We start from the raw sequence: 17779 nt of genomic DNA, 5'->3' as shown, positions 1-17779 counted from the left end.
TGTCAGTGATCAGTGCCTGATTTATACTTGTTTAAAATCAGTTGTTTTTCAAAGTAAGTTTCTGTTTCTTCATTAAGAAACAGAAACTTACTTCGAAAAACAAGTCTTTGATATAAAAACCAGGAAGTCAATGCACACAGGAATATAAAAAGCACCTGGGCCAAGTCCTTTCTTTATACATGTTTCACCATCGAGACACGTGTTATTTTTACCAAATATCTTGAATGTGGTGAAACAACTGAGTAATTATCCCAACGTCTCAACACTAAGTTTAGTAAACACTTAACTTTCTTCACAAGTGCAGTGAGGACTCATTCCTACATGACTTATTTTTGTATACAGTGATAGAAATTCCAGTCAGAGGACATATTAACCACATTGTCATAGAAATACTTGTGAGAGATCTTGTGGTATTAGCCGATACTACAGTTTCCTCAGTTTGATTTCATTTTACACAGTTTAAATTTGTGTCTGTCTGTGATTAGCTGTGTTTGTGTCTTTTTAGTCTTTCAGCAACGTTTTGGCCATGCTAGCGACACGGCACCATGTTGGTCAGTTGGTCAATCAGTTGGTTTACCGTTATGGTCCAGACCGGGGCACGCGAAGACATTTCTGGTTTTAGAAGAAATGTCTCGATAACTGTTGAACAGATATCCCTGAAACTTGGCACAGACATTAATGTCCTGCTGAAGGTGAACTGTAATTACGGTGGTTAGCATGCCAGTGCTCCAATAGTTTGGTTTAAGATCAAAAACCTGCAAAACTATTGACATTACCGAAAGCCTCTGCTTTACTTTGTGTTTGATGCCGTTTGGCAAATGTTATAGCATGCTTAAACACTGAACTAAGATGGTGATCATGCTGATGTTAGCATTTAGCTCAAAGCACTGCTTTGCTAAAGTACAGCCTACAGTTGCTAGCATGGCTGTAAAAGAGTTTTGTCCAATAATTCTTGCCAATTGTATGAATTTTGTATTTTTTTTTTCATCTTTTTTTAAAATATTGTTACTAGGGTTGCAACTAACAATTATTTTAATTATTCATTAGATTGCCAATTATGTTTTGATTAATCAATTAATTGTTTAATCTATGAAATGTCAAAACATATTAATGGATGCCCATTACAATTTCTCAGAACCCGAGTTGACCTTGGGTCTTTAAAGGGGCAATATGTAAGAATTGGCTAACTGTCAAATTCATACTCTAAGCAAATTGGAGGCATGATATTACCAGAAAGTTGGGGTGTCCACCCCTGCTGTACGAAACAATGAGATGCACCCTTGGTTGGCTTCAATAAATCTAACCTCACCATAGGGCAGTTGCTGACATGTTGCCAAACCTGCATGGATCGGGGAATAATGTTTGCCACGCAGGTTTACTTTGTAATTTGATTGTGTAACTGGTAGGTTATTTTCTTCGGTTATTGTTAGATCTGACACCGACGATTTCACACCCAGTCTGCTGAGTCACAGACACAGGGAAGACGCAGCGGTGGCAGGAGTATTGCCTCTTGTGGTACACAGTGGTATTACGAGATATGACGGGCTGGGTCTCGCCGGTTAGCATACTAACTTCAGTAGTTATCTCTGCAACAGAATGCATAGACGTCTTTGACGTAACGTTCAAACTGTTATTTTTTCACCTTCTGGTCCTAGTTAATTTATGAATATTTTAAATTATTTTAAATTAAAACACTTAAATATTCCCCCTTTAAATGCCTTCTTTTGTCCAACCAGTAGTTCAAAATCCAATTATACTCTGATATACAATGATATAAGACAGACGAAAAGAGAAAATCATTACATTTTAAAATAAATCAATTAATCAACTAAAACTTTAAGATTTATTGTATATTTATGACATGAAACAGCTGTAATGCACATCTGAACCTACATGCATGATGTGTGGCATGACTCAGGAAGTGGTGATGAAACAACTTATGTAGAGAAAAGCAGAAGTACGTCTGGCACAGACAGTCTGGCAGACACTCTGAACGTTAGTGGAGAGACTGACATTCATGAGGTAAAGACAAGACTAGATTTCACATTTTCTGCCATACATGATACCTGTTATTAAACAGCACCAGGTTAGACTTTTAAAGTGTTGCATTGCAGTGTTAATGTTGAAGCGGGCATGAGTATAGCCAGAGCTTCAGAGTAATTTAAGGAATTTCTTTTGTAAATATTTGAGTTTATATAATATATATATGTATATATGTAATTATGTACGTATGTATATATAAACTCAAATATTTTCAAAAGAAATTCACTAAATTACCCTGAAGGTCTGGCTTGTAATCTTGATCGCTGTGAGGAGGCACCTGTATAGCCAACAACACAAATGTACAGTACGTAAGTTTGCCGGCTGTCTATGTAATTTTTAACATGCCGAAATGTAGTAGACAATTTTGATAACCTAGATCACAGCCATACAGCTCAGAGATATATTTTAGTTTAATCTGACATATGCCTCCAGTGACGGCTGCAGAGTAACTCAGAGAAAGAAATGATTCTTTGTATTAAATTGTGTTTCAGTCACTAAACACTCAGATCCTTATCAAGATTGTGCTATTTACTTCCAAAAGTAGGCAACTTCCAATTGCATTAAAGTTTCAAATAGTTTACCAGTTTACTTCAACCTAACCCGACTTATTGCTTCTAATTTAAACATGCATTGAGCATAAAGAGAATGTGATTTAACATAATATATACAATATACTGTCTTGTTGTCTTTGGCCTCTACCTCAGAAAGCAGTAACAAAAAAGTTCACAGCTCTTGTACCCACACAACTAAGAGGTTTCAAAAGGCTTAGTACAGTGACGTATCTTACATATGTCTCTGTGTTGAAACCAAGAGTAATGACAGGAAATTGAGCTTCATTTCACAGACATTTTCATAACTTAAACTTGGCTTTTAAATCTTGGCAGAGCTGTTGAAATCAATGAAATCAAACTATTTTCCTGCAGTGACACCATGACAAGCAACTGTTCATTTGAAGAGGTGGACCACCTGATGAGATATTTGGAGCTGGTCATCTACATTCCCATTTTCCTTTTTGGTCTGATCCTGAATGTTGTAGCGCTGCTGGTGTTCTGCATCTTTCTGCGAAAATGGACGGAGTCAACTATATACATGACCAGCTTGGCTCTGATGGACCTGCTCCTCCTCTTCCCTCTTCCCTTCAAAATGCATGCGACTAATCACCTCTGGCCTGCCTACCTCCAGCCTCTCTGTTCAGTCTTGGAAAGCCTGTATTTTGTTGGGATATATGGCAGCATCTACACCATCATGTGTATAGCTGTGGACCGATGGGTGGCTATCTGTCACCCGTTCAAAGCCAAGCAGCTGCGTTCACCCAAAGCGGCTCTGAAGACCTGCATTGGGGTGTGGCTTCTGGTGTTGGCAGTGATCTCTCCAACCATCCACTGCTTCAGGGAGGGCAGGCCAAAAGAATTCCACTGTTTCCACAGCTTTTCAGAGAAAGGCTGGAGCCCTCCAGTGATCATCTGTCTGCAGGTCTTTGGGTTCCTGGTGCCTGCGCTGGTGGTGATTTACTGTTCGGTCAAAACCATCTGGGTGCTGAAGCAATCTGGCCAGCACAGCCCTCAGAGTCGGGCCTGTGTGAAGATCATCTACAGCAGTCTGAGTGCCTTCCTGGTGCCTTTCACCCCAAGCCACTTCGCCATCTTCCTGCAGTTCCTGGTGAGACAAGCTGCAAGTTCATTTTAAGTACAATCAACTCTAAGGTGAACAGAGTGAAACGGGTTAAAGTCAATAACAAATAAAAGTGACGAAACAATCTCACCTCAAGGTCCATTTTGTAGCTTTTCTTCATCGGCAGATTGGGTTTTGCCCTGTTGTCATGGAATTGTAGATATTTGAATTTACATTTTTTCTGACCACTGTAATGACTTATCACCCATGTTGACTCAACAAATGCAGGGTTTCATTCCTAAATACAATATATCCACAAAAAATGTATCAAGCAGTGTCTAATAATCCTAATTTCTTTTTTTTATTAAATTGACAAATGACCTAAATGACTGACTATCTTATTTTACATCAGGTCCACAAAAAAAGGAAAAGATTCCCGAAAAATATCACCTCAGCAGTGTGCTGTGTTTTTTTTTTTTTTTTTTTTCATGGACAGTATTTGCCATTTATCAGGAGCACCTGCTTTGTGCTAAATGACTTTCAGACTGTCAGAAGTAGTGCTTCCTCCCTAATTTTATATACTGAATCAAACAAGCTGCTTAACTTTTATAGCAACAGGCATAAGCGACGGGGCTGTCACCAGGATTTTAGAAATACTGAGGTCTATCATGAATAATAACTATTTTTGACCTGGCTTGGCTAGGAAAATGACAAGCCAGTAAACTTATGGTTAAACTATTTGATCTCTATTAGACACATTTAAATGACTCACGGTCTTATTTTTTCATTTTAATTTTATAAAAAAAATATGTGCATAGAAGAAAAGAAAGCAGCTACTTTGAAACAAGAGGATGGTGAGGTATATGATCAATTTGTATTATGTACTTGTATTTTTTAATTTTTTTTTAATCAAATATGGCATCTGTTATCATTTTATTTCAACCACAAAAAGGCTATACAATTCTATATAGCTGTTCTAGATCAGACATACTGACGCCGACGCATCAATTCGGAAATTAATCACTGACTTTTCTAGCATCTTTTTGTCACCACAATTGAAAGCCACAAACAATAACTGGTTGTTTAAACCCTGATACCTCTGTGTACTCACTGGTATACAGTACTTATAGCCCTGACACTGAGATGGTGGGTATAGAATTTATTCAAATGATTAGAACATGAAAAACAGCAGAGTCCCCTGTTGTGTTACCTCTGGTGTTACCGTAACACTTTAAAAACCATTATTCTCATACATGTTGGCAGGATGGTATACTAATGTTCCTCTTGTCCTTCAAATAATCCCAGGTGCACCAAGGAGTGATTCAAGACTGCGGCTCCAAGACCAGGATCAGCCTGTTCATACAGGTAGCTATGTGTCTGTCCAACATCACCTGCTGTCTGGACGCTCTGTGCTACTACTTCATCGCCCATGAGGTCAGGAGCACCAAACACACCTTCAGGGTGTCAATGTTCAGCCATAGGAGAGCCACTTTCAGCACTTCAGAGGTCTGAACATGAGACAAAGACAGTTCAAGTTCAAATATAATTTGTCCTCAGAGCACCACTGGCGACGAATCCAAGATCTGGTTTCTTGAGTTTTAGCAGTGCAGTGAAACTAAAGAAGAGCCAGTAGTTGATGCACAAGTTTGGCATGCACTGAGAGAAAGGGGTTGGCAGTGAAGCAGGTCGGAGTGCAATTTCAATTAAGCATAGAACTGAGAGTTAGGTTAAAATGCTGTATAGGATAAGATCTGAAAACAATGATACATATTTTGGTCCAGTGACAGGAAGCGAGCAGGCACCTCTGTAACCTCAAAGAGTTCCGATACCCAAATGTAGGCTGCAAAAAGAAAATCCACCAACCAGCCATAATGTGACATGTTTCTAGAACGATTTCAGCGACGAGCTTGTAAAACTGCTCGAAGTACTCTCATCTTGTCCTCAGTCCTACACAGTGGCAATCAGAATCTGACGCGGGGTATGAATGATTTTAAGGCCGATACACTTCGGGCTAATTTGGTTCAATAGATACAGTTAGCAAATTATAAAACTTCTTAGAAGACTCAACTAATTATGATAATAATAATAGGTTTTATTTATATAGCATCTCTCATATATAAAATAAAGATTTACATAAAAAGTAACATTGAAACTTGTAAATAACTAAAACTGAAGCAAGTAAATTAATTATTAATTACATATTAATTCAAATATAAATTTCCAAATTCAGTTATCTAGTATATTCATAAATGATAATCTTTAAATCTCACAAACACCAACAGCAACCAGTTGGGATCTTAAAAAGGCATGAATTTAATTCATGCCTTTAATTCGTTATTTTTTTTATCATATATGATTACTAGCTTGATAACAACAGATTTTAAAAAAACTTAGATGATACTTAAGGGCATTTTATCTTAATTGTTGACTTTTTCCATAGTGTGTTCTTCAGCACATTGTGACTTATGTCTTTCATCAGAAATATATTTAACCCATAAATGTGTTTATTTTTTAGAATAGAAGAAGTAGAATAAGAAGAAGTAGAATAAGAATAAGTTACATTTATGTATCCGTCCTCTAAATCCTTATATGTATGTGTGTGTGTGTGTGTGTATGTGTATATATATATATATATAAATTCTGAGTGACAAAGAACTTCTATTTGTTTAGATTTTAAATGTATCCCTAACCTTTTTAATCTAAAAAAATATTCAGGAGGATTATACTTAACACATAATCCTAATATACAAGACAAGGGAAGTAAGTGGACAGAATTTCTGCTAAAAGTTTTATGAATAGAAACTGTGTTTTAGTATAACTTTTTTCTTACTTAAAACCTCCTTACAATGATCACAATGTAGATAAATGACACACTGTTGGTCATGAAATATGTAAATAGATTTTTCATATGTACTTTTTAAGTGAATTTATTTTATTTTAATGACATAATTTAATAACATAATTATAACTGTTGATAGGACTGTTTCAATATTAGTATGTTTACAGGGGGACGTGATTCATACAGTCAAAGCTGAACCCAACTGGAAAGCTGTACATGAAGCACATTAAGCTAGCCCCGGCCGTATTTTGCTCCGGTTGAACAGTCACTTTGTGGTAGCAGTGAAAGTCTAGGGGTCGATTGGGGATTTACTGTACATTATGCTGCTTTTATGATATAATATAGTTTGCGAAAAGCTCCCTTCAAAAACCAGAAACAAGACATGAAACTGTCACGTATGTTTTACTTGCATTATTTGTTACTTGATACTATCATTTTTGCACAAGGCTCCTCTTTGTTGGTTTTCAATGTTATTTGTTTGTACCATATTCTGTTCAGTTTCTGTTACTTTAATTTCTTTTTCTGTTGTTGTGATATAATTATTTTTTTGAAATGAAATTTGTTTTGTCTCATGGAGCTTCTTGAGCTGACCTGCATAGTTTGTCTGTCTGGTCTATAAAATAAACCCAGACAAAAACACAATGATATAAATGTAGACTGAGTATTTATCAGAGCAAAGCCCTTGACAGGAGGATACTGTATATTTTGTTTGTATTTTTTTTTGTTAGCTTCACTTATATGGCTTACAGTATGTCTGTTCTGAAAGTTAAAGCTCAACTTGACATCATGAAACATTAACTCATGGATCAATTTGACATCTGAAAAAAATTACAGAAATGACAACTTTTTTACTCAACTTTTATATTTTCATGGCATTAATTTTGAAATCAAATCTTCCTCTTCCCTTTTAAAGTGAAATATAACTTACCGCAACCAATTATGTGTTTGATGTGACTTTTACCATGATGAAGCTGCAGTTTTCTGTTCAGTAGAAACAGTCATCCATAGCTGAAAGCATATGTAATGAAATGAAAATGAAATGATCAAAGTTGCGTGTTACATTACGTTTATTTTTACAAACTTCAAGTTCACAAAGGAAAAATAAAGTTTTTGTTTCCGTTTCTAAAGGCTAGCTCAATTTTACAGTGTTTATGTTGGAGTATTGGTGCCATAATCTACAATTATTCTAACCCATAATTTGCAGATTTATGATGTGTATGTTTTACTGAGTCTGTTACGGATTGACATACAAAACACACAAAAAAAGTTTGATCATTTATTCTTAAAGCAGCAAGATATTACAAGAAAAATTGATTGTACAGCGAAATAAGGTATCCAAGACGATGAAATATGAGCACATATCACAGGTCTCTCTCAACAGAGACTGATTTGCTCCAGGTTGCACATTAGAAAGACAGCCCCAAATCTTTTCGAAATGTTGGGGACGAATCAACATTGTAGAGATAATATTGGTAAGATAGGAAGGATTGGGAACTGGCAAGAACTGAAGACAACAGGCAAATCCAAGTGAAGAGGAGGAAGAGAGTTTTAGCCTTTGATATCATCTACAGTAAGTGATCTAGACAATGAAGCATTCTTTCTAAATATTTTGTATATCCTTAACACCAAGCATAGCATCGCTGACTGCAGACTTTGGTTCCTTTTGTCCCTCTAAAGCACTGCTACTAATTACAGTCTAAAGCCGTTTATATCCAAGGAGTAGGAAAGTGTGATATCAAAGGAAATATAGAGACAAACAATAAAGAAATGACCATTCACAAAACAAGTCGATTTCAGATAAAAATCTATGCATGTAGCAATATGAAATCCAGAAGAAAATCAATTTACAGTATATATTGCTTAGGAACAAATCAAAGTTATATACACCATTCATTAATGATAAAAACCAGCAAAGAAACGTCTAAACTACATGAGGTATGTTTTGCCATTTTCCGACATTCAAACGAAATTATATTACAACCAAGAAACAAATATTCACACGAATGCACAGTGCAAGCAGCTTCCAAGTATCCTTGCCATTACCCACAGTGCACTGGGTTACTAAATAATAAGGACAAGTCAAAAATAGAATCAAATCAAGTCCTCCTATGAAAATGTCACAAACTGACACACATGAACTTCTTTTGCACAACGTGACAAGCTACAGATATATCCAAAGACATTTATAACATCATCCAAATATACAGACTATCTGAATAAAAAAGACATTAACATTGTACGTGAACAATAAAAGAGTATTCCAACTTGAGACGAAAAAAAATAGAACTGAGACTGTTGGACAAATACTTGCTCTTAAAGTGCAGTTAAAAGCCTAAATAATTCAAGAGGTATGGTTTGAAATTGGCTTCAGTGTTGGATGGCTGTGATTTCCACCTCAGATTTAGACCTTGTCGCAGATGACGGTCTCAACCACAAACGTGTTCTCAAAGTGACGGATGCTGTGGCACTTCTTTGTCTCGCGCCTCTCGATACCTGGAAGAGAAGACACGTTTAGAAAATCTGATAAGTGCTGAAAGTTGAGGCTTGCAGTGTCTGTGTTAGTTTTACAGCTATCACGCCTACATTATCCATTTTGAATCAGCAGAAGTGATTCCCTCTGATCACATCCATATATGTACTCAGGGGAAGTTTGTTGCATCATTTCTAAAGCTCTCGCTCCAATCAAAGGCAGCAACGAAAGAGATATCACTCATGCACATCACTACCACCTCCACAGTGTGTGGTGTGTCCACGGCACTACAAGTGACTCACATAGCAGGAAGTTCCCAGGCGGTGCCCACACGCACACACAGACACACACGCACACATGATAATCAGGCTGCCAGGCTGTTAGAGGAGGAGTTTACACTGCAGACACACTACCTGAAATATTCACAAGGAAGCCCCTTTTTGGGTCCTTGTGGTATTTGTTTTCTGCACGGTCACTCACTCTCAGTTTGCTCCTACACACAAAAACTGAACAACGGATTCCCTGTGACTCACTGGAGGAATACTTTCCTTCTTGGGTGCAGAGAAATCACAGTGACCCAGAACACATCACATGACTCAACATCTCACAAGAGTCGGTGTGAAAGAGGGTGATAAATTAGCGGAAGTTAATCCCCACACTCATCACTCATATTTTAGCATCTCATATTGCCTGAATAGACTGGAAAAGGAAATGAACGTGTGTACTCACGTCGGCGCTGGTTACGGCGTCTGAGGCGGTAGGTTTCTTTGCCGTAGCAGAGCCTGTGGATGAATGGGCCCAGCTGTCTCATGTTCCTCACCCTCCCTGTCACCACCATCTCCTCCTGGATGATGTAAGTCTGCGGAAGGTACGTCCCTCTCTGTGGCAAAGAGACAAACATGAATCACTCAGTCGATCTGTTTGTGGGAGGAACACTGCAGGCAGGAAGATGGGAACACTCTGTCCTTCACTCTCTCAGACAGCCATTTATCTCTTACAATGCTTTTATGACAGCTTCACCAATGACATTAACAGTGGATGCAGTGAGTGAGTGAGTGCTTCACCTTGACATTGACGAGCAGCTCCCACAGGTTACGTGGAGGCATCACCAAGGTCGTGTTCAGCTCAGTGATGTAGCATTTGTCCAAAGCAATGTCATGATAAGCTGTCAGGCCCTGGAAGAAATTAAAAAAAAAAAAAAAAAGGTTAAAACCAGAGCCATGTTAAAGAGAGGAAACCAGTTAACATACAGATGGCTTAACCTACCCTCTGAAAGTCGTGGATGATATCAGCGGGGTCACTGCCTCCAAAGTGTGGCACAGGTACGCTGATCTGTTCGTAGTTATCGTCAAGGTAGATGCCGACATTCTCCTCCAGTTCTTGCCGCCCCCTCAGAGGAGCGTACACAGAGTCCTCATAGACAACCCGGCAGTGGAACAAGCTGTCCTCTGGGATCTGCTAATGGGACGCAACAGAGCTGAGTTAGCATGAGTAAAAAGCTTTTTATATTCTGTACTGTTGGTGAGGTAAGACGAGGGAGGTAGGGTGAACTGACCTGAGGTATAAAGTAATAGCGATAGATGTAGACGGAGGCCAACACCAGTCCTGACATGAAAACCACCAGACCAAAGGTGAGGCAGCACAGGCCAGTTGGAAATGTCTTCTTGGGCCTGACAGGAAGAACCAGCTGCTCCTGTAAAGAGAAAAAACTGTTTGGTCAGAGGGCAAGTCAAGGTCAACAAGGTAAAGTGAGCCTGTTAGCTAGGAGCTTGTGGTGAAAACTTAACCTGGATCTTTTGGCATGGTATTGCATAGTATTTAGTTAAAATGTACAGGGTTTTTTTTTTTTTTCCCAATTCTAGCAAAGACTACCGCAACTGAAGAGACATTTTAGGAGGAATATTGGTACTACAGCTTAGTAAGTAACTTGAAATTAGTCATATCCAGCTCTATGATGGAGTATCAGTGGGCGTAATGTCCTCTCACACTGCCATGTTTTCCTGCTCAAAGTCCAAATCGTAACAGAGTTAATTATGAAAAGAGGCGGTTGCCATGTCGTTAGTCAAGCGAGAAGATCTGGTAGACATTGGACTGACTGGAATGAGGCATGCCAGATGCCCACCCACAGTCTCTCAGTCAATCTGCTGTCTCTCCCTACTACTGTTGCTATGGAGAGCGGAAGCAGGAGAGCAGATTGTGCCAGGCTCTGACGAAGATGCTGGCACGTGGCCGTCTGGGTCTATTCTTAGAGGCCTACTTCCACGCTCCATATTTGCAGTTAGTTCTCTAGTGCCCTAAGTGGGAGTCAAAATGAGAACAATTACGCGGAGCAGGAGTCCCTCAGCAGAGGTGGACATATTAATAGATCTACACACATTGGCTCTGACGCCTAGCCTACTTTCACAACCAATCAGAGTCGACACAGCCTTTGAGATGATGTGTTATAATTATGTTGACGTAACAAACAGGAGAAAAAAAATGTGTTTTCAGAAGTGATGGATGCGTCATCAAGGGCTATTCACTGTGAACAGAGTGTTGGGAAAAAAGGATGAGGCTTAGACAGGCACACATCCATTATGTGCCAGATATCTAATTATGTATAACTCTTGGGAGGTAGTCCAGAAGGGAGGCTAAGAAAAGCTGGACTTACTGATACAAGCCTGACTTCTTAAACAGTTAATTCAGGTTTAAGCCATTCTACAAATCCAACTCAGAGATAACATGTTCAGGCTAATTTAAGAGTTGCTTGAACAGTCAAGATAACCTCATATGCACAATAAACTACTCTGTCTGTCTGTCTGTTTATTAATCTATCTATCCACTGTAAAGCAAAGTTTCATTCTGTTCGAAATGTTCTAACACTGGTTGAGCCCTGTGTTAGAGAACTGGAGCCTGAAAACTTAGGACCTGCGAGCCGCCATGTTGCAGATTAGGTTCAGGGCATCTGTTGGCAGTGTAACACATTGAGATGTTCAGTTCCTTTCTGAACCCCCCCTGGTCCTTTATATGAATACTGAATTGTTTCTCTATATCCTATTCCAACGACACAGGGAAGGGTAAAATGTAGTAAAACTGAAGTATTTGTCCATATCTTTTCTCACTTTGACTTTTAATTATTAGACTAAAAAGCTAAACTACCCTCTGACCATATCCACTGTTTATATACAACACGCAGTAATCCTGGGTTACCACTCTCTCTCTCTCATAGGCTCAGGCGCTAAATTAATGCTTCACGTGGTGTAACACCTCGTCACGTCATAGACTGCTGCAGTGACCGCATCTGATAGCTCTGTGGTTTTCTCCTATCAACAAAAGAAGGCTACTTCGGCTATTTCCACACCTGCCGCTTATCCAGAGAAAAGGGGAGCTTCGTCTTTTCTATATGAATACTTCATGAACCACTTAAGAGTGGCAGTGTCATATTCTGCTGAAAGCACACACTGGACAACCATCTGCAGTGTGTCCTCGCGGTGGCCAAACAAGGTGACGTAATCGTCAACATCCCCGGGCCGGACTGGGATGGTCTGCAATGTTGTGTCTGTCCCTTTGTTATTGTAACATTATCCCACAATATTTTTTTTTACTCAGAGAATATTATTAATAATATATTGTCCTGTCATAGCTGCACCGGCAAAAAGCAGGAATATAAAGTGCAGTATGTGGTGTTATTTTCATCTACTCAGTTGCATAAAGAGTATAGTTTTTGTTCATATATATAAGGTTTTTTGCATAATTAAAAACTCCATGTTTTACCAGTATAAAATTAAATTCCATCAAGTGACATTATGATGGATGAACAGACAAATCAAATATCACACGTAAGAATAAAGAGTTTAACTATAGCCATATGCAAAAGGAGCAAAGGCTACTACACGGCACTGAGACACAAGACAAATGCCATGAAAGAAAGAAAGACAAAGTGAGCAAACTCACGTGAGCCTGAGGTATAATGATCTTGTCTCCATCGCGCTCTTTCTCAGGCTTCTCCGCCGTAACTGGCTGGAAAGTGATCTTCACCATGTTTGTTTGTTCGGTGTATGTTTGCTTTGTCTCGTTTCTGATTCAGTTCGATGGTTTCTTCCACTGAGCCGCGGAGATTATATAGCAGCGGACAAGTCTCGCCCCCGGGACTCAGTGACCTCAGAAGAGCGTCTTCTCTGACGAACAAGCTCTGTGTGGGTCTGTAGGAAAAGCCGCCTCGCCGCTGTCAAAATAAGAGGTCCAGTCCGGCTAAAACGCTTAAATTTAACACGACATACGGAGTTTGTGGGCTCTTTTGTGGTCAGATAAATATACTTGAATGTGTAAAGCTGTCTATGAGGGAAATTCCCATTTTTCTCGCGCTGTGTTGATATTAGAATATGCTACGCCCTTATTGTGAAGGCAAGTGCCAGATATGGTAGTGGTTTCCGTATTTTATTTAAAGCTGCATCTCCTTTGCTCAAGCTTGTTCTCAACACTATCATCCGGAAATGTAGGGATGTTTCAAACTCTCAGTCAGCTACTAGACTGCAATAAAGTTAGCACTAGGTCATTACTACTGATACTAATGACAATAATACTTATGGTCACTTATTTATAGCTCATTAAGGCTCGTAATGCGTGCAGTATTGTACAGTAAAATGAATTGCGTGAGCCTTAGTTTTTTTAATGTATAGTATAATGTAATGCAATAAAATTTGAACATTTTGTATAATATAAACATGTAAGTGGACGTGAAATCAAAACTTACATTTCTTAAATAGGTCACTGGCTGTGGTTGATGGGGTTTTAGGGCTGTAGATGATTTACACATTTTTTTCATAGTTAAATGATCAGATGTAATTATTGATTTTTTTCTGTAACTAAACTAACTAAAACTGTAGCCACTGCAGCCACTTTCATGACCTAAAACCCATCAGCAGTGTACGGAAACAGAACAACCTTAACGGTGGAGGCCATTGCAAACCAAATTACATGTACTAGTGCATATTCCCCCTCCAAATCCAAATTATACAACACATGCAAATTTGCACAGACATGCACACAGCTCTCGTCACCATATGTGAACAGTCATGACAGTGTGTCCATGTGACTCACTAGAGCCGTTTCTCACTACAGACATAAGCCACACAGTGCGTTAAATTTGGACAATATACGACATCTGAGTCGATGATACAACAATAAGAAATTCTGAAAAGTGCTACTTATAAAAATTATAAAGGAAAACGTGTAATGAAACCCTCTAAAGACAGGCATGATCTTTTTTGTTTGTCACTACAATACAGACCCGCGGTGGAATACAGACCGGGCACTGTTTCAGACTGCTTGTTCATTTCTACAGGGTTTTCAGGCTCTTTACACATGAGAGTCATGTACTTGACAAATGGCTCATATCTTCCAATTGACTTTTGTTTTTTGTTACAGAAGTGGAGCATTAGTGTAGTCCCCATAGGTGGATTGATGGCTCACAATTAAGCATGAAATAGGCCTAGCCGACTAATGATGCAATGTGAGAATTGGCAGCTATAGTGGCCTATAGTGGTGAGCACTCTTTAAAAGCCAGTGCTTAGGGATGTTAATATTAAAGGGCATATGTTTAACTGTCATTATTATTATACATTTATCTTTCAAGTGGAGATTGCTAACATAAGCAACTTTTGAACCCTAGATCTTAGTTTATTTTTGAAGATTTCTGTCATCCAAAATAAATGTTTGATTATATCCACTGTTTCAATGGTACCTTATTTGTTTCATCTGCAGCTACAGAGGTTGCTGACATTATCTGGGACCCCCCTTTTACTTACTGCTGTTCAACTGTATGTTTAGATCTACATGGTTCACACAGAAGCTGGGACAAAAGCTAACATGACCACTGGTGGTTGTCGGCTACGAGCGTTGCGCGCCCTCGATGTGTCTCCCTCTCGTAGCCAGTTCATCTATTCACATGTAAATGAACCGTCGTATATACGTAGTACATGCCCCCTCGTCGCGGCATTAACGAGCCCAGTCTCTCTGCAAGCTTTTGTTGGCCGCTGGGATCGCCCGGCCATCTGTCCCCATTGACGAGCTGTAACGGCTCTTTGGATTACACACCGACCTCCAGTTCAGTGGGCTTCTGGCAGCGCCTGGGTTAAACTTGAACAACATGGCCCCCATCCGTAACAACACGAACGGAATGGACAGAGGTGATAACTGCAGCGGGGTCAAGTCTGACAGAAAGGTAAGGGCATATGTGAGCACTTGATGTGAACATTTCTGTTTTAACTTGGCTGGAAGCTGACAAAGTGTGCTCCATCGCCCGTACTGTTTTGGCAGATGAGGAAACCTCTGGTCGAGAAGAAAAGAAGAGCTCGAATCAATGAAAGTTTACAAGAACTCAGAGTTCTCATCGCGGACGCAGACGTAAGACAACATGGATACATTCTTAGGCTTTATGTGGTGTTATTCCTACAAATGAGCTCAACTTGTTTGTCTTAATTTAGCTAGTTTGTGTTGCCAGTGTTTGTTTCTTATTCTTTCATTTTTCTTTTTTTTTTTGTCACCCGGTGAAGTTACAATCAAAGATGGAGAACGCCGAAGTGCTGGAGATGACTGTGAAACGAGTGGAGGGCATCCTGAAAAACCGGGCTCAAGGTACACACTCTATTTTTACGTTTACTGGGGAGTACGCCATTAGGCAAAGGTTCAAGAAATAGTTTACTCTTCACCGAAAATGACTAACCGGTTAACTTTTAAAAGCAGCATCCTACTCACATCGCCATTCTTCCGGTGATCAATTTAGTTCTTAAAACTAAAATAAATAAATAATACCGGTCAGCGGATTAATATCCTAATCAATTGTACTGCGGCCACAGGTGCGCGCGTGCATCCTCGACCGCGGCTCGGCCAATCAGAACAGAGAGTCGGACGTTTGTAACGGACTGACCGTTGAGTGTCGCCCACAGCTCGGCTAAACCGTGCTCTTTAACAGTCGTAACAACTGTCCCGTTGCTCTACTTTATCTCACCCCTAGAAGTGGACGCTGTGAACCGGGAGGCCTGTGAACGGTTTGCGGCAGGCTACATCCAGTGCATGCACGACGTGCACACGTTCGTGTCCAGCTGCCCGGGCATTGACCCAGCAGAAGCCGCGGAGCTGTTGAACCACCTCCTGGAGAGCATGCCGTTGAACGACGAGGACCGCCTGCGAGTGTTGCTGCCGGACACCGTCGCGGACTACCCCGGTAGCAACAGCACTTGGTCCCTGTCTGAGAGCATGTACACGGCCCTGGTGTCCCCGGCCCCCTCCACCACCTCCACCGATGACCTCTGCTCTGACCTGGATGAGACAGACTCCGAGCAAAGCCACGTTTCTTCTTCTTCAGAGGAGGCTGACGGGCAGGATGTGTTGAGCTTGCCGTCTTTAACTTACTCCAAGTCAGTGTGGAGACCCTGGTAGACCAGTTAAAAAGGAGTAACGCGTTTTAAACTACAGTAGATGATATAATGCTTTGTGGTAGGATGTTGTGTGGGATTGGCCTGAGTACATGACAAAAAACACTGCTGAGATGACAACTTTGAAACTTGTTGAAAGGCATCTGAGAAGCTCTTTGTAAAATTATTCTGCAACTACAATTAAACTAAAAAATGTATTTAATAAATAAAGTATGTAATTAAATCTGTTTTGCAGAGGTCAGTGACCTTTAGGGCCTTCGTTTGGAAGTGTATTGGCCTTGTATAGGCCTGCCTTCAGTGAAGGGGGTAAATGCATATGTAAATATTTACTTGTTGAATATGACTGGGCTGTGTAGAAGATAGCTGTCCCACTAGAAATGCATTGTTAGCTGTGTGTAAATTATTTCTTATTTGGGATGTCTTTTAACTATGTATTTATACATGTCAAATGGCTGTTAGTAGGCTACCTCATCTGATTTGCCTGAGTTTCAACTTTTCAATAAATATCTTTTAGACAACTCACCAGTTTTGAATTCTATTTGTCCAGCAGCTTCTACACAAAAGATGCATTTTACACACAGGGATCCCACTAACCAGCCACCCACGGCTGTTTTCAAGATATTAATTATTACTCTGCTGCAGTTATGGGCCATTTGTGTGCATTCTCTCTCCAAGACCGCTTAGCACATCGTAGGCATTTATGAGGTGTGAAATGAGTAATCCACTCACTCCTTATATAGGCCTAGTTGAGGACTTGACAAATGGGTTTTATAATTTCAGCTTTTTCGGTGTTGGAGTTTTAAAATAACATTTGCTCAAATAACTTGCTCACTCATGATTCTGGGCTCTTCCATATCAAAGCCACCAACTTTTTTCCCCTCATTTTTTTTGTTTTTTTTCCCATTACATTTTACATTATATGGTACAGTATTACACTGTGTATTGGGCTTTCATGCAGGAGAATAAAAATCTGTAGTATTTTGACATAGTGATTATGACTAATAAAATGTATTAGTATGAATCTATAAAAGCCTTTACACAGCATCTTACATTAGCAGGAGGATTGGGTCACGAGACCCATGCTATTTCATAGAGACATTTTGAAAGCTTGTGTCTACATCCTCAGACACGGCCCCTATTTCCTGGTGAGAGCCACAGACACTGTTCTGCCTCCGCACCATCAGCCCCTACAGCTACAAATGAATAAGAAAAGACAGCCATCCAGAACAATCCATCTCTAGTCAAATGTCTCGTCTGGTGTTCCTGTGATGTCCACTCAAAGTGTCATTTCTTACACTGTCCACAATCTTAAAACACCCCTAGTGAGAGGGATCTTTGGTGAAATGACCAGAAAAAGATTAATACAATGAGCCCGGGTTATTAGTAGAGTATTTCTCCTGT

At 39.7% G+C, this 17779-nt stretch overlaps 3 protein-coding genes across 3 annotated transcripts; 2 read left to right on the top strand and 1 right to left on the bottom strand.

Annotated features, from left to right (window-relative positions):
* The first annotated feature begins 1900 nt into the window (after nucleotides 1-1900).
* LOC120798960 (G-protein coupled receptor 55) lies at nucleotides 1901-5166 on the top strand. Its single transcript, XM_040143758.1, is given in 3 exon segments — nucleotides 1901-1980; nucleotides 2967-3702; nucleotides 4960-5166. Coding segments are annotated over 3 exon segments (1023 nt in total).
* Nucleotides 5167-7773: 2607 nt separating this feature from the next.
* Nucleotides 7774-15851, bottom strand: itm2cb (integral membrane protein 2Cb). The gene is made up of 7 exons (XM_040144681.1): nucleotides 15699-15851; nucleotides 12897-13167; nucleotides 10519-10656; nucleotides 10230-10421; nucleotides 10028-10138; nucleotides 9693-9843; nucleotides 7774-8986 (listed from the first exon to the last, which is right to left on the bottom strand). The coding sequence occupies exons 2-7, from the start codon at nucleotides 12981-12983 to the stop codon at nucleotides 8895-8897; spliced, it is 771 nt and encodes a 256-aa protein (XP_040000615.1). The 5' UTR covers nucleotides 12984-13167; nucleotides 15699-15851; the 3' UTR covers nucleotides 7774-8894.
* hes6 (hes family bHLH transcription factor 6) lies at nucleotides 14891-16886 on the top strand. The gene is made up of 4 exons (XM_040144682.1): nucleotides 14891-15165; nucleotides 15261-15347; nucleotides 15497-15578; nucleotides 15958-16886. Exons 1-4 carry the CDS (start codon nucleotides 15091-15093, stop codon nucleotides 16380-16382), a joined length of 669 nt encoding a protein of 222 aa, XP_040000616.1. The 5' UTR covers nucleotides 14891-15090; the 3' UTR covers nucleotides 16383-16886.
* Nucleotides 16887-17779: the final 893 nt, after the last annotated feature.

Source organism: Xiphias gladius, chromosome 14 (genome assembly GCF_016859285.1).
Source record: "Xiphias gladius isolate SHS-SW01 ecotype Sanya breed wild chromosome 14, ASM1685928v1, whole genome shotgun sequence".
NCBI lineage: Eukaryota > Metazoa > Chordata > Actinopteri > Istiophoriformes > Xiphiidae > Xiphias > Xiphias gladius.
This window is presented reverse-complemented; position numbering and strand designations above follow the sequence as displayed.

Excerpts from the sequence above, each read along its gene's own strand:
- itm2cb (XM_040144681.1), bottom strand. The coding sequence starts at position 12,983 with ATGGTGAAGATCACTTTCCAGCCAGTTACGGCGGAGAAGCCTGAGAAA. Across the intron at positions 10,657-12,896 it reads TCATTATACCTCAGGCTCAC|GAGCAGCTGGTTCTTCCTGT; the intron begins GTGAGTTTGCTC and ends TTCTCTTTACAG. Across the intron at positions 10,422-10,518 it reads GCTATTACTTTATACCTCAG|CAGATCCCAGAGGACAGCTT; the intron begins GTCAGTTCACCC and ends GCGTCCCATTAG.
- hes6 (XM_040144682.1), top strand. The coding sequence starts at position 15,091 with ATGGCCCCCATCCGTAACAACACGAACGGAATGGACAGAGGTGATAAC. Across the intron at positions 15,166-15,260 it reads GGGTCAAGTCTGACAGAAAG|ATGAGGAAACCTCTGGTCGA; the intron begins GTAAGGGCATAT and ends CTGTTTTGGCAG. Across the intron at positions 15,579-15,957 it reads CCTGAAAAACCGGGCTCAAG|AAGTGGACGCTGTGAACCGG; the intron begins GTACACACTCTA and ends TCTCACCCCTAG.